At 40.3% G+C, this 19334-nt stretch overlaps 1 protein-coding gene across 1 annotated transcript in view; it reads left to right on the top strand.

The window, feature by feature from the left end:
• Positions 1–19334, top strand: part of LOC140996123 (transmembrane protein 132C) — a 202207-nt gene that overhangs the window by 123340 nt on the left and 59533 nt on the right. Inside the window, exon 5 of the mRNA XM_073466390.1 lies at positions 10225–10420. Within this exon, the coding sequence (XP_073322491.1) occupies positions 10225–10420 (196 nt within the window). The remainder of the gene's footprint in view (positions 1–10224; positions 10421–19334) is intronic.

Raw genomic sequence — 19334 nt, 5'->3', positions numbered from 1 at the left:
TTTAATATAGTGTGTTTGTATTTCAGTTACTCAGCGGAGGTCACAGCTGGAGTAGACACAACAGCAGGGTTGAGCCTACATTTAGACGGGGTGTATCTATGTGAAAATACATTTCCATATATTAAGAGTGCTTATTATGCTACGTATTTGCATACCTGTCAGTGTGAGTTTGTGTGCTGAATGTTGTGTATGAAAGCGTCTGCATGTTTATGCGTTTGTGGATTCAGTTTGGTGAAAAAATCAAAAGTAACTCCAAGTTTATTCATTTTGTAATCATTAAAGGAGACCTGCTGTATTAAGCTTTTTAGTTTTTTTCCCTTTCCGTCAGTGTTTTATAGGTTCTTGTGCATGTAAAAAGTCTTGAAAGTTAAAAAGCCCAAAGTCCGAGCCAACGGGACCTTTTCCTCATTGAACTGTGCATGGTTTACTGGGGTGTTTAACTCCATTTTAACTCCAAGTCAATTGATTTCCAATATGATATTAAACATGATAATGATATTTCCACAGCTTATATTTATCCAAAACAAACAAAGCATTTTGCAATGATAAAAAAGAAACATAACAAACTATTCAATAAAGTAGATCAATTAGAAAGCAAGTGAACACACACCAGTCCAGCAGTACTAATCCTCGCTCCTTTAGCTGAGGTTACCTGGCAGTGATGATACATAACTGTTCCTTCACATGCTGCATCAACAAGATCAGTCATTAAGTATTTAGTACTCTTATATGAGGTTAACTCGATTGGCTCGTCCCACTAGAGAGATGAAAATAGCATCCAATCTCCTCCCTGCTCCCTATAATCTCTTTTTTTTTCCCATTTCCCTCGACATTATAGGGTTTGGCAACCGAGATCTGACAGCCGGTCAGTTGAGGGTAAAGCAGGTTAAACAGACTCAGCGGGTGTGTGTTGGATGGATGGATGGTTGCAACCAAGTGCGCATTGAGGTGCTGAAATTGTGAATGGCTGATGGACTGCCAGGTTGGGGCGGAATGCGCACACACACACACACAAATGGGCACAATAACGTGCACTCCGACATGCGCACACACACATTCACACTCACCGTTCGGGGTTGTCTTAAGCCAAACTGACAGGGGTTGTCTGCGATGGTGCGTTGCATCTCTGCGTCCAGCTGTCACACATACATTATCTCACACACACAGGCACGCACACACACACACACACGCACACACTCTCACACAGTAAAGGTGAAGGTGGGTGATGGCTGTGACAGTGTTGTCGGCCTGTGGTTCCGCCTGGCATCGTCTCGCCTTTACTTCTGTCTTTCTCTGTCTCCCTGTTGCAGCTAACACAACTCTGACAGGCGTATGTGTGTTGTGCGTATGTCTGTGTGTGTGTAAGGGGTGTGTAATCTATCTATCTATCTATCTATCTAGCTATCTAGCTATCTATCTATCTATCTACCTTTTAACTTTTGTTTTTTACTTGTCTCATATCAGATATTTTGTTACCAAACCCCCTGTGTCTATCTCTGTGTAACACACACACACCTGCTGTCAGCCACTGGCTGTGCGGGTGCTGAGGGGAACTGCTGTAAGTGACAACTTCCTCTGAGCAAAAAGAGAAAAATTTGTGCTTCGCCTTTTTTCTTGTCCTCCACGCTTTTCCATCCTTTCTTTCCTGCCTTGTATTCTCCCAGGGGATGTTTCCTCCCTTCTTGCCAGCGGTGCATGTCTTTCAGTGTGTATGTGTGTGTGTGTGTGTGTGTGTGTGTGTGTGTGTGTGTGTGTGTGTGTGTGTGTGTGCGCATGTGTGTTTGTTCTCTATTGTCCTTTGAATTTCCCCTGAGACCACCACTTTCCTACAGTAGACTTTGATAAGACAACCTGTCCTCCCTGCATTTGCTACACAGTGTGAATGTGTGTGTGTGTGTGTGTGTGTGTGTGTGTGTTTATAGATCGTACGTGTGTTTTTTGCAACTTTGAGGGTGACTTAAAGGGAAAGATTTTTCTTTTGCTACCACCTGCTTCTCTTCAGGAGGACAAACCAGCAAGGGGTCAGCCACAGGGTTTGATTATAGGGAGCTACAGGGAGCTTAACTCCTCACACGACAATAAAAGTTTTTGGGGAAAAAGTGGATTTCTTAATAAATGTCATGATCACAGCTCACATTTATTTAAAACTGATTAATATTGCAACACTCAAAATCAACCTCCAAAGTGGAACACATGAGCCAAATGTCTCTCTCTCTTGAGAAACTAAATCTAATTAGTTTCAGATCAGATGCTCTGCTAATAATTTAATGTGTGTATATGGCATATATTGGGTGCAGCAATGAGCCCAGTTAACTGCCAGACCTGACTTCATCACTCAAACAATGACGTGAGCGTGTGTGTGTGTACGTAACAGTGAAATACTGTGTGTGTCTCCGTGACAGAGAGATGAACAGGTCCTTGACTGTGTATCCACTTCTACAGCAGGGCCATTGGAGGTTTCTCAGTGTGCGTGTGTGTGTGCATGTGTGTGGGGCAGTAATTTGTTACATGGACAGAGAAAGGAAGAGACTTGGTGCAGTGACCCAGGGGCACAGCACAAGGACACACACCCACAGATATTTCTACAGAGACAGCAACATATAGAACATCTTTCATTCTATTAAGTGTTTCTTTATATACATTTGTTTCGTGTTGTTTCTTAGTTTTGAGAGTTTAACAGCATTCTTTTACTTTTATGTGTGTGTGTGTGTGTAGCTGAACGAGAATAGAAAAGGGGTTAGGAGAATCCAACAACTTTGTTACAAGAGTTGTTTTTTGAAGACAAATTTTTATTCATACTTTGTGAGTCATCATCAGTTGTCCTGGAAATCGTTAAAAAGGAAACAAAACAAACTTTAGAGACCCATCAGCGCCAAAGGCTCTTGTATGTCTCAGGTAAAATTAAGTTTTTTTATGTGTATTTCCAGCCTAATATTATGTTATATTAACATTTAATAAGTTCCAAGACTATCCAAGACTAAGTTGCCAGAGTAGACAAAAGTTAGAAACCATTATTAAAAGTTTCACTTATGCAACATTATTTTCTTGGAGAAGGTCTTCAAAAGCAAACTAAGTAATTGGCCAGTAGTTTCAGATGGATTTTGTTTGGCTGTCTGTGTTCTCAAAGATAATGTTCCCCGCTGTTGTAGTTATAGTTGTTGTTTGTACTCCACCATCCACTGGAGTTAGAACAATATTTAATACAATATATTTATAGCTGCGGTTGTTGTTATGGTTCTTGGTGTGGAGAGCCCTTAAGACTATACAGCCATGCTAGCAGCTCTGTGAGGCTGTACTGACACAGCAGTGCTTTGAGCTGAATGCTAACATCAGCACGTTAGCATGCTTACGAAGATGATAATGTGTTCACCATCTAGTTTAGCGTGTTCACATTCTAATGTTTAGGTAAGTTTGGCGTTTAAGAAATTAAACATTTGACCTGATTATGGTGGAAGATTAAAACGTGTTACGGACATTACAAGAATTAATTTTGTGGGTGACATGAACGTCTGCACCAAATTTAATGCCATCCCGTCCAATAGTTGACAAAATTTCACTCAAAACCACAAATGTTGACCTGATGGGGGATGCTGGTAAGGGGGAAGTTAGGGTATCACAAGAGTCAGTAGGGTTTCATCCTCTGGGGACAGTGAATATCTGCACAAACCTTCAGGCAAATCCATACATTTTTTTTGTTGAGCTATTGCAGTCGGGATCAAACTGGTGGACTGACTGGTGACGCTGCCTTCCATAGAGCCATATAATAAAGAGAAAAAAAAATACAAAGGTACAGAGACATTAAAACAGAAACGTGAGAACAGAATCAGTAAACTTGCAAAGAATTTTTTTTCTTTAATCTCTTTTGACCCAGCCTGAAAACTAAATCGTTTAATTGATGGCTAAATAGATAAACAGAGAAAAAATAGTCAATCATCTCCCCTAATCAGCTCTGAGACTCCAGAAGGGCCAAAGCAGTTACACACAAGTCTAAGAAGTGAGTCCAGCTTGCACGTCTCGCAAGACACTCTCTGCTGCCAGAAGTATATCTTTTTATCTGGGTTTATAGGCTAAACCAGGCCAGCCTCCACAGAGAGAGAAACCTTCGATATCAAGGAGATGTGTATCTGTCTGTCTGCCTGTCTTTCTGGCTGTGTATCAAGCTATCTATATCACTTATCTAGCAACACAGGTGAGTCAGGAAATAAAAGTTCACCTTCAGAGAAATCCTGTGAAAGTGTGCAAACAGTTTTATGTAATGGATTGTTGTAATTTATGTATGTTTTGTGGTAAAGCTACTTTTCTCTACCTTCCTCATGTAAATTCACCAATGGCCTTGCGAGACCACAATGACAAGCAAAATTACACATCGACTACCTTTTCCTTGGTGATGCTTCAATGGATTGACCAAAGCTCACATTTAGGCCGATATATGCAGACCAACATACAGTCAAAATGCAGTTAGAAGCATACCTCTATAACCCTACACCTCAGATTAATAGATTAAATACACTGTTCTCACTCCCAATGCATCAAATGTAAGGGTTAAGGTATGTTTTAACCCAAAGTATGATCTTTTCCTAAACCTGACCAAGTACTTTTTGTACCTGAACCTAACCAAACTGCAACTGTTTCATATCAGTAACAGTCCAAAAGTCGTAGTATGTTAAAATAAGTCAGCTGTTTGTCAGCAAGCTTTATTTTGAAAGTCTATTATTGTCCATTATTGCTTATTATTTGACAAGTTGGGAGTGAGATCATGTTGAAATACAAGGATGCGAAAGTAAAATGACTTTTAACTAGTCCTTAATTCATAGCTCACAGTGAAATAAATACAAAATGACATGAACGCAGAAAGTGATCAAAAGTCAACATCATTGCCAGGAAGACCAGGACTACAACCTACAGAGTGGAAGCAAGACAGGAATGCGATAAGATTCAGATGTCTAAAGGGGGGGTTTGCATAGTGTGGATCTAGACATTTGAATCCACTCACTCCAAAACAGTGTAACAAGCCAGGCAAAGTATCACAGGGCAGAGTAATTTCTGCTTGCTTACCCTAGCCTCTGGGTTGGGTTTCCACGACACACATCCAACACAGAAACTGAATCAATATGAAATTGAGTAAGGAGCACAGCAGGAGAAAGGGTTAAAAATAGGCTGACTCCTGCAAAAATCGGTATGTGAAATAGGTATGTTAAACTTAAAATTCCCATGCAACCATTCACCACTCCAGCATCCCAAGTCTTAGTTTCCACCCCTGCACATGAAGAGTACAGTACTTCCTACATTGGCACTGACAGGAGTTGGACCTACCAATCAGCTAACTTAACACTGTTTTGTCTCTCTTCTTCCATAATTCCTAGATTAGTCAGTCAGTTAATTGTCTAAATGCCATGCAAATGCAAGCCTTCTACGACGGAAAGGCCTGTTTCCCAAAACCACTTTGTTGTCAGACCAGATCAGATGACACACGTTGACCCAGTCAGACTGACACTGTAAACCTGCATCACTCTGTCAGAAACAGGGATCACAGCAGAACGTCATCATTGCCTGAAGGGAAACACACTCTGACGGCAGGAAAGTATGAACTTCTGCAGTGGTTTTGTTTAGTTTTGAATGTCGGCGAAACAATGTTCTGGTGTGTGTATGTGTGTGTCCGCGTATGCACTAGAGGACAGTGCAATATTGTTTTGGAGCCTTGTGGTCGGGACGGAGCTAACACCTGAATGAACCTGTCACTGCAGACACATTGCTTTTTCAGCTCCAGCGATTACACTGCACCCAAACACACTCAACATTTTCTGAGTGGTTCTTTGTACATGTGTGAGAGGGAGAGAGACAGAGAGAGGAGTGTGTTGCTTGTGCATCGCCTGTGTGCATGTGTCTGTGAGTGTGAGAGAGACAGGAACAGAGAGCGAGAGTGACAGAGCATTGTGTCTCGGTGTGTATGTGTCTAAACCTCTGCTGTGTTTTGGGTTTCTCCCTGGAAAATATGAAATACGACTACTGCTACTGTGTCCTTCGAGGTTAAACAACAAGTTGTATTGATGGATACACACACGGGGTATAGTGGGACTCACTAAAAAATTTCAAATGGAAAAAGCCTCTTTGATGCTCTGTGACATTGCATGGAAGCTCCTGTGCTACCCAGTGTGTCCTTCCAACACGTTCTCACTTCTAAGTCATCAAATACGGCAGCTTGGTCAGTGGCCATAAGCTTTAAACCATGACACTGCCACTCTCGTGTGAGTTTTGCCCGGGAAAGTCTCTGCTGTCAAGTTGGCAACAATACGTAACATACATTGGTTAGAAGACAAAATAAAGCATGCTGACAAACAGTTTGCATAGTATGGCATATAATGACTTTTGTAATGTTATTAGCATTGTGGTGGGGTTAGGATTAGGCAAAAGAAAACTTACTTGGTTAGGGTAAGGGGTTAGTTATACGTTAGGTTAAGTGTTAGTCATGTAACTCACGTCATGTTACGTACGTGACATCGGTCATTTATGTACCTTCACTAACTTAATTACGTAAATTAGAAATAAATCACTCTTAACTTTTGGTCACAAACGGGACACGAACCCCGACCTCCAGAGGGAAGTTCCTTTGAATGAAATAAGTCAGGCGACTGCTTTTTTTTTTCTTTACACTGAGCGCTATTGCAGACATGTGGCTCGACAGGTGAGAAGATGGTTGACAACGAAAGATTGAGGTACTCACCATTACACATATCATATTATACCATAGTTACCAGTTTTTGTTCAAGTCAACATCCAAGTCGTCATTACAAGGTGAAACTGATACATCAACTTGGGTTGGTTGAAGAATGAATGCCTAAAGATTAGACAAACATGTATGCCTCATGTTAGCCAAAGTATGTCACACTATTGAAACCCAAATTTACTGAATATATTGCTAACCCTAACCCTGCACAGTATTTTTAAACCTTCACGACACCAACTTTGCAGTCATCAGATTGTCTTGAGTTGTTCCACAACATAAGCTTCCCAAGTTCTTAAAATGAGAATGTTTTCCATCCATCCCATACAGTGCAAAACAGGGCATATACAATATAATTACCAGACTAAAGACTTGTATTCACTGAGCCGAGAACCAACAGTATGATGCTGTAGAGTCCTGAAACCCAAAACAGGAAACTTTGTTGGATCCGTTGGGCTTAGATCAAGTTCCATCCAATTATAGTATATACTGTACCTTCAGGCTTTGGTTGAGCTCAAGTTGTTATTTTTTTACAGACTTTCTTAATTAAGGAATTTTTTTTGTGACTACATGCGTCAACAGAAAAGAGCAGCTTGTCACTGCACAGTAGCAACCAGCATTAAATGAAATAAAGGACAAGATTGTGCATTTTAGGAATGTTATGTCCTTGTATGATAATCACACATCAATCAAGCTCTGTTCTGAATTATGTTTAAACCATGTTGCTGGTAGTCGTAATTGTACTGTATTATTTTGTATTCCACGCTCGATAAATGACAGTTTAATAAGTGTGTTGATTCTTACATATTTTGCTATTTTTGTATTTGTAAGATAGCCTTTTATGTGACCGAAGCGAGAAAAAAAACAAAGCAAAGGAACCTCACTGTTTAAGAGGGTATAACCGTAATATGATGTCAGGTTGGGTTCGGTAAGAGGCAGAACGAGGCAGACAGATGAAAGAAAATCAGGCATGATGGAGGGATCTGGAAGAGGTCAAGGGGAGCTGACACCCATCAGTTTTCTCTCCTTAATCTATCTGTGTAACACATCGCTCACACCATCCCCCTGGACGCAAACACACACACACGCACACCGACACGCCAGATATCACAGACCCTCAGCAATTGGCTCTGTCACGACCTCTAACCCCTATATATCTGTGTGTATGTGTGAGTGTGTGTGTGTGCTCGTGTCTGTAACACGGAGCTATAAAACATTGCTCAAAAATCAATTTACAGCTGCTTACCTTCTTTCTTTGTAATTCATGCTCCACCAGCTGCTGGGTGTGTGGAGGTGATAGAGAGAGTGTGTTTCTGACAAGCAAATGCAGTCGTACGGTCGGAGAGGTTTTTTAGTTGCTTAACTTTATCAAAATTATTTTCAGAGCGCATGTCTTGTCGCTGTGGTTTTTCCTGAATGTTTATCTCTAAAATCCCACCCGGGAGACCTTTTGTGTTGCACTTACTGTGAACTGTAAGTGAGTATATTTCACTGCTATCTTGACCACAGAAAATGTGCTGTCACATTTTCAGATAGTGTTTTTATTTAAGAACCGCTGTGCTTATTTTGCTCTGTGTGCAACGGCTTAGTCCTCCCAAAACACAACATTTTTAGTGTGGACATTTTATTCAGTCTTTTTAATCATTTATAAATTCTGACCACAATCCTCACTACTAGCAACACCCTAATTACAACATAGTCGGCTCAGATCTCGGAGACGGAGATGCAAAGAATTTCTGTCGGGATAAACGATACCACTGAATGTGATTCTCAGTAGCTGCGGATAGAATCAGCATGTCTGACAGGTAGAGAGGCAAAGCAGGTAATGATGGTCTACAAAGTTGTGAGAGCACGATGTGCAGAAATCCAAGATGTCAAAATGACAGACACATTTCTGGGATCAGAATAGAGAGAAATGATGAAAAGATGTACTTTTTTTCAGTTTTTTTCAGTTTTCCATGTAGAACATTTTAACTGAATCTGAAGGTACATCTAGAGATTTTACAAACGTATCATATGACAGATGGATCCTTTTAATGATTTTAGGATTGATAATGTCTCTCACAGAATCACAGACACACAGTAGCTTCAGAGATACTGTCAGGCAGATTTCTTACCTGAGGACAGAGCAAGGATAGCTTTCCAAGGGTGAGCAAGTACTGAAACTAGTTGCTGGTACGGATGATGTACTTTTTAAGACTATTAAAGTGAAATGTGAGGTTTATTCGTTCATGTTTATAAAAAAAATGATTTAAAAAGATTTAAGCCCCGCCCATTCACAGTACAGATATGGACACAGATAATTTAGCTGGTTGAACAGATACAGATAATGGTGTCCTCCGCGCTCGTGCCTAGCTGTTTCCCCCAATTTTTATCTGCATGCTAAGCTAAGCTAAATGTCTCTGTTTATTATTGAAAAGTAGATACGAGCCTGCATCCAAAACATATTGAGCAAAACCACTGGTCTGTGGTGATGCCCAAACATAACAACACTTAGACACACTCACCAACAGACAGAGATAATGGCACATAAACACACTACCTCAGGCATTTTGGAGATGTCCTAAAACAGAACGGTTTCTATCTATTAAGCTGTAAAATGTATCATTATTTTTGGATGGGATGATTTCCCTCCCTCAACATGAACACACACACACACACACACACACACACACACACACACACACACACACAAATATGCACACATAGTGTGAATTCATCTTTTGTACCTTCTTTGCAGTCCTCAAGGCACAAGCACTCATCATTATCGCTTCCATCAACAAGAACTTCACTACCATCCTCTTTCACTCATTATTATCATCATAATCACATTTTCAGAAGTAGCAGGAGATGCTTAGTGTGGATGTTAATATACTTGTTCCAGCTTCAGGGTCTGTGGCAAAGGCACCAAAGCACTAAGAGTCTGTTGAAGGCTGTTTTGAACGTGGTTTACAATGACGTTGAAGACTACAAACCGCCATTTTGAAATGGTGACACCAACCCACCACCAATCAGTCGTCTGTCCTCTTTTTTTACTACTTTTAGGTAGGAAGGATTGGTTGTGCCATTACATTTCAAACCTGACCTTTCTTTCTCTTTCATTAGAGGTAATCTACTTTCATCTGTGACAGAGCATTGTTCCATGATAAGTAGGTGGACATAAAAGTTGCATTGACTGAAATGACACCTGAAAGTGGTCTTCTTTTGTCATCATGGCCATTGCTACTGTGTGTTTTTTACACTGCACTTCCCAGGTATTTTTTGTCAATATAGAAATGTGGCTAGTGCGGTGCCATTGTCTTCTTCAGATTTTTCCCAGTCAGGGTTGTCATCAGTGTTTGAAGTCCCTACCAAAGGACTTCCACCACATATTGTTGCTGCTGCACATCGTTTCATGTACTGTATGTCAGTGGGGTCTTTTTGCAATTAAGACCTAACAATCTTTACAATGGAGAGTGTGAAAGATTGCATAACCTGAGGATTTTTTCTCTCTGTTTCTGCAGATTGGAAAACCTGTCATATGAGGTGATGCAGCTGGAATTTGAAGTGGACAACGTGATCAACCTGGTGCCGACGCAGACTCTGCACTGGAACGTCGAGTACCCAGCTGGCATGCAGACAACTTCCAGGCAAACAGAGAAAGTCTCGCACCTTTACATCAGCAACGCCGACATACAGGGAATCGTCCCGCTGGCAGAGGTATGAGATGCAGATGCAGATATCTGTGAGCGTACATGTTGCCATACACATCACCACACATATCTTATACAGGAAGAGACTCCTGTTTTCCTACTCCTAACCTTTCTGCTGACACCCTCAGCCCATCCCCTTGCTCCGGGTTGATCAAAGCTGTAAAGGTCAGCTTGTTTACCCCCTCCTGTTGCTACAAGCCTCCTGGTCACACACACACAGCAGGTCTCACTCTCACAGGTTTCAAAATGACAAGCAGCCTCACAAATACGGGCACTCAACAGCGCAGGTACAGCGCCTATGGACATGCATGCAAATTCACTAATAAGACCCTCAGTGAGTATGCAAATGCACACGCACAGAATCACATTCGCCGTTGCAATCCTCCATTTAAAAAAAACAACAAACACACATACCCACTCGTGCACGAAAGCTTCCCCCGTGTACATGTCATGCTGGCGGGTGTCATTCCTGGTGAGACTCAAGCACATTTGCCTCTTTAGGCCTTAAAGGCTGCTTCCCATAGAGAGCTGAAACCCTAATTCTTCCTCCTACTCAGTATTTTATTGAACATAACAGCAATAAAACGTATAAATAAAACATTTGCATACTTGAGAGGAAATGAGGATGCAATGTTATCAAATTACTCTTAACAAACCTTAATGTAAAACATGTTTTGATTATTTCTCTTACACTTTCTTTCACATCCTTTCTTTTCTCTTTCACTAGCTAGCTTATCCAGCAGTTTCAATTCCATAGATTTAAAAATAAAAAAGTTGTTTTCAGTGAAAATGGCTACAACATAACTTGCTAAATATAACTTGCATTTTACTCTGTACATTTTGCTGCATGCTGCCTTCCAGATTTCCCTTTAAGGTAAAATATGAAACATTAAGTTAAATTTTAGGCTCTCTGTCTGGAAAAGAGAGTAAACGAATGCTGACTTTAGACTTGTACTTACTTTTTCTTAGACAGGGTCATGTGGAAGGAAAAGATTGCTTAAAAAGTCTGCTCAAATCCATGACATGTCTAATCAGGAAAAAAATACCACCATTACTTGATACATTCACAGATCAAAACAGACACATCCCAAAGCAGACATCGCCGCTCTGGTTAAAGCAACCAAGACCCTCAGGCTAAAAAGTGGGGAGAAGGATGCTTTTCAAAATACTCCCAGTTCCATTACCACTGAGGTAAAGCTAATCTGGCCTGATAGCCCTCCTTCAAACAGCAAAGCCCTAGTGAGAAAACCCAATTTTGTTCAGGGCTTTTGCAAACCCTGTCTCTTTCACACACTGGTAAAAAGCAAGCTTGAAACCGTCATTTCAAATAGCAGTGCTGTTGGGATTCTGCTGGCTTTTATAAGGGGGCAGTGTGAATGGAGCTCAGGAATGAGTGCTGCTACATCTCATTTCCCTGTATTCTATGAAGAAATACGGATTTTAAAGTATTTTTCAGTTACAATTTTCATGGATATTAGCTGAATGTAGATATGTAGGTATATACAATGAGCTTTGTTGTAATAATTCAATCTGTCTGTTATCTGTCACAATTTATCACAATAACAATACATGATGAAGTGTGATATTATTATACAAACATGTTATTGTCAGTCTGATTCACCACTTACTTGATAGAAATGTCAGACTTGAAAAAACACGTATTATTTTGTCCTTAATGCTTCCGAAAGATATTACCTCATCTGGTGTTTTGATGATGGTGCTGGAGGGTACACAGTATGATTCACCATCTTCATACTCATCTAGCCATTTAGTGTCTCCTACTGCCATGTATGGAAGCAACTGCATTTGTCAGCTGTATTATACTCCAATCAGAACCAGACTGACTGTATCATAACTGTTAGCATGTCATCTGCATCGGATCCACTTTGGGACCATCTTTGGTCCTTGGAGCTTGCAGTGTGGTCTGTCAGCATCCCACAGACGATGGGTGATGTTGTGGTTGTGGTGATAAAGAAACAAACTTTGGACTTACCATCAGAGACAGGTGTTGGTTTGTTCTGCATGATGTGGGATAGGCTACTAAAATTAATTTTGGCTGATCTTTGGGGAACATCATAGATTTGCTTAAATATTGACTGCCTCATGTTATCATTGACTTTTCAAGATTTAAGCAAGCCAACAATGTTTCACTCACCTTGACCAGGGGCTTGACACAATGTTCATGTGTTAATCCTTCTGAAATGCCACAAGTCGGTATGGTAGGGAATATGAATAGGATTCATTCTTCAACTCAATCGCCAAAATAAATTTTGGCATTTTACATTTCTGCAACAGACATGCTAAATTTGTACATTTCATCTGGTTATTTGTTTGTATCATATCAAACGGATATGTTAAAACTTAACATTTCTTTTACTTGAATTTTCAATTGTATTAATACCTGGCTTTGTTGACTCAAAGATGGCTGCTAAAAGTTCAAACTGGTCACTAACATTACCCAGTTGATGTGGTCTGAAACAGTGGCCTCTCACTTGGCAACAGGATCTGAATGAAATATGAAACCTATCGTAGAAAAGTTGATATGATACTCATGAATTGTACATACTTATGCAGTACTTATACAATGCCAACTTTCTATCTTGGTGACTTTCCTTATAAAATTGTATTTGCTGTTCTAGTGTATAAACTTAATCATAGGAAACATCTGTTTTATCTTATTCACTAATTTATCACCATAAGAAAAAAGGAGTTACGGTCATTATTTTAGAAGTATCTCTCTCCCAACATTCAAGACAGATAAAAAGGCCTGACATCTATTTGTCCAACTGTATTCTGTTGAACACACACACACACCCACACACACATATATTTGTATACACACAGCTACACACCTACTTCTACTTTCTCTCCCTCCATCTCTTTTTTTGCCCGTCTCCTTTGGTTAAAAGCATCAAAATGGCTGCTATTACAAGTAATTTGGGCCTCATGATTTGTTTACCAGAACTGCTGACCAGGTGTTGATTGTTGGTTGGTTGTCTAAGGCGTCTGTCACTGAGAGGGGTCCGTGTGATAGTTCACTGAGATGAAAGCTCCAACGTGTCTGTTGGGGAAGGAAGGAGAAGGAATTAAATTATGAGCTAGTATCTTCAAAGGGAGCTGGATGTAAAAGCTTTCACAAAGTCCTGCATCCTCCTTCCTAAACAATTCCACATCTGAGGATTGGAACAAAAGTGCCGTACGGCCATGTAATGAAATGTTGGATCTTTACGGCTGTTACATATTTAAACAGCCTAAAAAATGAAGCCTCACACATAATTGCATCAGGAGCACTCAGCACTGGCTTTTAAACATTATTTCTCTGTCTGATCTGTTTGTGTGATTCAAGTCCACCTCAGCACATCATCTACCATCTCCCAAATCAAAAGTTGGCTTATCAACAGCACTGATGTGGTAATGCAGTGAGCTCTCTCTTTACAAGGGGACAATGTAAACCAGAACACTGCCTGTCATTACCGAACCCTCTCCAACATTTTCCTCCTAATTCCGCATATCCATTAAGGTCCTGGTCTCTTGGCTGAGCGGGAAAGAAAGAGGCCCTCTTCAGGAAACGAGGGATTATTAGGAGTAATTTGTCTCCTGCGGAGGCTGAAAAATTGGTTTCATCTTTTAGAGAGGAGAGAGAGGAGGTGAGGATGGGAGAAAGAGATGGGGAGGAGAGAAAGAGATAGAAAACAGAGGTAGACTGACAGAAATTGAGACGTCAGAGAGGGGAACTTAGATTGAAGCTATTAATTTTTCCTCTGCTGTAAATACATAGTTTTTGTACTTATATTTTTAAGTCAATACCACGTTCAAGCACCTTTTTGAGCGCTTGATGTCTGCAAAACATCAAGCAGAAATCCCCCCCCAAAGAATCACAGAACATTCGATGTGATCTATTTCAGTTTAACTCTCAACCATCAATATAAAGATATGTATTGCAAATTTGATTCACTTGATTCATTTTCAAGCCGCGGTTAAAAACGTATTAACTACACAACAAACATAGTTTAGAGTAGCAGTTAATCCACTAACGTTTGCCTCACACAATAAACAGCTCTGACAAATTCACTGTCACTTATAACTGCATTCATATTGGGCTGTGTGTGAATTTTAATATTAGATTGTATTCCCATTTACTGAAGATATCAAACAGCCTGTCTGAAAGAGCATCAGATTACAGACAGCATGTCACTCGATGGGATACAACAAAACCCAATTGTTGAAGCCCAGCTGAGTGTTGTGAAAGGTTACGATATTTGTGCTAGTTGCATATTTTAATGGAGCCTTACAAAGTGGTCGTCAGTTAGCACATGAATACATGGCCCTGAAACAGCGCATCACTGCCTCCAGCTACATTAAATATATTTAGCCTGCGATCTCTTAAAATGAGCATCTACAGGCAATTTAGCGGCTGCATATGCTGTTCCAAATTGTCCTGGTCATTGGAATCGTTCATTATATCAATGCCTTCATGTTTTTCTGACAGTTGTGCATTGCATTCAATGATGTTGTATTCATGTTTCCATTCTACTGGAAACTTGCAACAAGAATGAGGCATGGGAGAGATGGAGAAAAACCCCAAAACATGGTGACATTACATGAAAAACCTTGACAGCAGTGCTAGTTGCAATGTCTGTTAATTGGAAACTCCAGCATTATGCTGCACATCTGTTACCGAGGGTAAATACCATAAAGTATACAAGTATTAGTTTCACACAGGCACCCACTGAGCAGGCAACATCTGTGGACGTCAAAAACAGGTTGATATCACGTCCGTCGGGCCAGGCCATGATCTGGACGTCCATTGACAGCCAGAATTAGTCGATAAATGACGTTGAGAAAAGACGTCCAGTCAGGCCATAATCTAGACATCCACTGACATCCAGAATTAGTTGAGAATAGACGTTCATACTGGCTATGATCTGGACGTCTGCGGACAGCCAGAATTAGTCGACAAACGACATATAAACGTCTATACAACGTCCAGAAAAGACGTATAAAAGACTTTCATTCTGGCTCCCCAGAGGACGTCTTTTAGATGTCTTAGATGTCCATAAATGGCGTCTAAAAGACGTGATCTAAAACCACTTTTTGCTCACTGGGCAGGGGGCACTTGTTTTCTTTGATCAGGAAATCCCAAATAAAAATGAATGATGGACTAATATTCTCTCATTTCATTCATTTTAGATGATGACAGACAAACCGTTGAGTCACATGCATGCCTTTTTATACCCTGTCTCTACACTGTATTTAGACTCGATAGTTAATGCTAAAAAATCTGTGTAGGCTTACTTTCTTTCCAGAAAGAAAAACTGTTAAGGAATCAATGAAGCAAATACAGAAATTGACTTATAACGCATCATAATAATTAATAGAATAAAATAAAATAAAATCGTATCAATTCCCATCGCTATTTCGAGCTGGAAGTATAGTCTTCTATAAACACAAGAACATATCAAAGTTAACTTAAATTATGAATTTGAACATTATGGACTGTACATAGAAGGCACATAGCATAGATCACAATGCTGTATCCGTCCGTGAGGCAAAATGCAGCAAAACAAATGTCGAGTGTTGAGACTGGCAAAGTTTCAGCACCAAGGACAGCGTCACAGTTTATGCCGAGCGCTAACATCCCAAAAGGACACAGTTTTTTGTTTGTGGTAATTACTTAAAATGAAAAGTCTTGCTCTTTGGATAGTTCAATGCATAAAATCTTTGACTTTACCTGGTTAACAGGAGGCCCATAACTGTGATGTACTAATGTAAAGACATCAGAGAAAATAATGGTCACTAATGGACAGAGAAAGAGGGACAAAACAACCCACTATTTGAGCCAAGGTAAAAAAAAAAAAAACAGAATATAAAGGGAGGTCAGAAAATGACCTGCTATACTTTCCCTGCTCTTAGAGATATTTTGGCAGCCGATAAATTGCGTCAGTAATAATGTTGTTCTACGTTCCCTGCAAGCGCCATTACACTCCTCTGCCTGCAATGAGGCTGTTTCACAAGCTCTCACAGAGAGGCTGAAGGAGAGAGAGACAGAGACGGTAAAATTATTTTCTCCACACATGATCTGCATACATTTAATCAAAATGCGTGTTCCACACGTTAGCAGCAATGACAGACTGTTGTGCCAATAACCCAGATAAACAAATTTTGATTGAAGTTTTGATTGACAGATTGAGGGATAAAAGTGTAGAGAGTTTCTTGACAACCTGCATGTCCCATCTGATTTCTTTCTGTTATTGTTGTTGAAACGCTACCTGTGCCCTTTTTCAAAAATGCTCTGTTTCTTTGCTCCTATTTGCATACATTTATCTATTTGTTGTGTATAGAAGAGGATAGGAGTGAGTAAAAGAAACTTCCACTCTTCCCTCCTTATCTTCCTCCTGTCTTTCCAGTCTTTAAATTGCATAGTTTTCATAACTCCCCTCTGTTCTCCTTTCACTCACCTCTTCCCCCTCCCTTCTCCATCCTGTTCCCTTTATTCAATTTGTTTCTTCTACTCTTACTTTCTCCGCAGTGTCACCTCTCCAAGGTTTTGCTTTGCAATTAATTATTAATTGGGATGCTTGTTGTTGCTTGAAGATGCCTGTGAGTTTCACTTCTCAGTGGGCTGTGTGTTTGTGTGTGTGTGCATGTGCATGTGCAGACCTCTTAGCAGCGTAGCAGCGTAGTTATGCTAAGTGGCTCCTTAATTTGCCTCTTCTGATTGGTTCTTTCTAGCAGGAAGTCTGTAAGTGGGAAGAGGAAACTGAATAGTCAATAATCTGTTGATGAAAGCAGACACACACACACACATACACACAAGGAGTTTTCAATTATAGATTTACCATTTTCATGGTCTGTGTGTTTATTAGAAACAGCCCTTTCTCCCCTTCTCCCCGTTTCTTTATCGTTGTGTCTCGAGCTTTTGTTTTCTCAATTCCCTTATTCTCTCTCTGGCGCGCGCGCTCTCTTTCTCTGTTTGTGTGTGTGTGTGTGTGTCGGCAGTGGTCTAAATACCTGTGCTTGTTACTTTACACTGATTATTTAAGCGTGACAGTGGGGGAATCAATCTTACACATTTCCCAGGTTCTCTCTTTTTTAACTCAGGCTTGCTTGCCATAGTTGTCTGCATTTATGTTTTGACGAAAAAAAACGTACTCTCAAACGTTTTATTCTCAAGGTCATGATCGAATCGTGATTTTGAAAACCAATATTTTCTCTGTATTTTTTAAAGTACTCATTCAAGGAAAAATCCTAACCTTTGTTGGGGGGTGCTTTTCCTCAGATACGTCAAGTAGTTTAACCCCGTTATTCTGGCTATTAACCTCTAATACTGATGTGTTATTCACTATTGTGTCTCTCTACTTTCTAAAGAAGCACCCATACCTCCTTAGTCCTCTACATTTACAGTATTTGCTTGTAACCATTCTTCAACCACCCAATTAATCAACACATTTGACATATTCTACGTGTGTGTGTGTGTGTGTGTGTGTGTGTGTGTGTGTGTGTGTGTGTGTGTGTGTGTGTGTGTGTGTGAGAGAGAGAGAGAGAGAGAGAGAGAGAGAGAGAGAGAGAGAGAGAGAGAGAGAGAGAGAGAGAGAGAGAGAGAGAGAGAGAGAGAGAGAGAGAGAGAGTATGTAATGTATTTGGGTCACTGAGAAGTTGTGTGTCCTTGGCTCCAGGTTCATTTCCATACCAAGCGGCTCTAGCTCGCTCCAATCAGTCAACAAGAAGAGGAGAAAAGAGGGGGGGAGGGAGGGAGGGGAGGGGGGTGAGATGTTTAAAGCTAGAAAAACAAGTCTGGAGGTAAGTTGGGAAATGACAAAGCCTGTAAAGGCTAGAGGAGGGCACCACTCCTACTTTCAAACTAAATGTAAAAAAAGAGGGCGCAGATGCATGAAAAGTCAATAAACCCAGCAAGATAAAGGCAAGTATGCCTTTGGCATTGTGTATAAAGAGGAAGACACATTTGCTTCTCTTTAGATTTTCAAGTTGCACAAGACATCCGCCTGATATAATGCAAATGCCAGTCAGCTTCAAGCAAACCCCTGTAACTCACTGTATCTTTAGCAATGCAGTCCCTATTGCTTTGTTGCCAATAATGTCTGAACAGACATGTTTCTGAAAACTAAATTTCCAACTTCTCAAAGAACTTTGTGAGGAAAACACCAGTGATGGCAAGGAGTGAGCAAACGCATGACTTTAAAACACAGTATGTAATTTGTAAAGGGTAACCAGCACAAAGACAGTGGTAATGCATTTATTTGAAACTGTTGAGTTGTTGCAAAAAAAAAAGACCCAAATGCAGACTTCAGGCGGGCAAATGGTGGAACAAAAAGCGAGTTTTAATAAAAAGCTGGTCAAACTTTCAAAATAAAACTGGAAACTAAAACCTGGTAAACTAAAACCCAACATCATGACGGAAACAGCTCAAAAACCTTGTTAAGATTAAATTTATTTTAATGTGACTCACAAAAACACACAGGGAACCACTTATTCCACTGCATGTAACCATTTAGAATAATTATCCAGCAGACTTGAGTTTCCCCCACTGAACTAACCCCATAAAGGGCACTTTAGAGGGAACTCTATCATGTTCTATCCAGCAAAGAACATCCAAGAGGGCAACTTTTTTCCCACATAGGGGCATTTGTGATCTCACCTAATTCAGTGTAGGTGAGCGATGAGTCACGCAGGAAAGAGGGATGCATGGTGGGTTTTTAATCCAACAGAAAAAATTGGTTTAATTTTTAGAGAGGGTGAGAAACCATAAAGTAGAATCACCCACTGTAGTTTTCAGAGGGAATGGAAACCCACATAAAACCCACTGAAATTTAGGACGTCTGAATGAAAATTAGGGAACTCCTACCAGAGAGCGAGGGGACATAAACTGAGACAAATGGAGAAACGTAGGGAGACAAAGAGCT

This window comes from Pagrus major, chromosome 5 (genome assembly GCF_040436345.1).
Source record: "Pagrus major chromosome 5, Pma_NU_1.0".
Lineage (NCBI taxonomy): Eukaryota > Metazoa > Chordata > Actinopteri > Spariformes > Sparidae > Pagrus > Pagrus major.
This window is presented reverse-complemented; position numbering and strand designations above follow the sequence as displayed.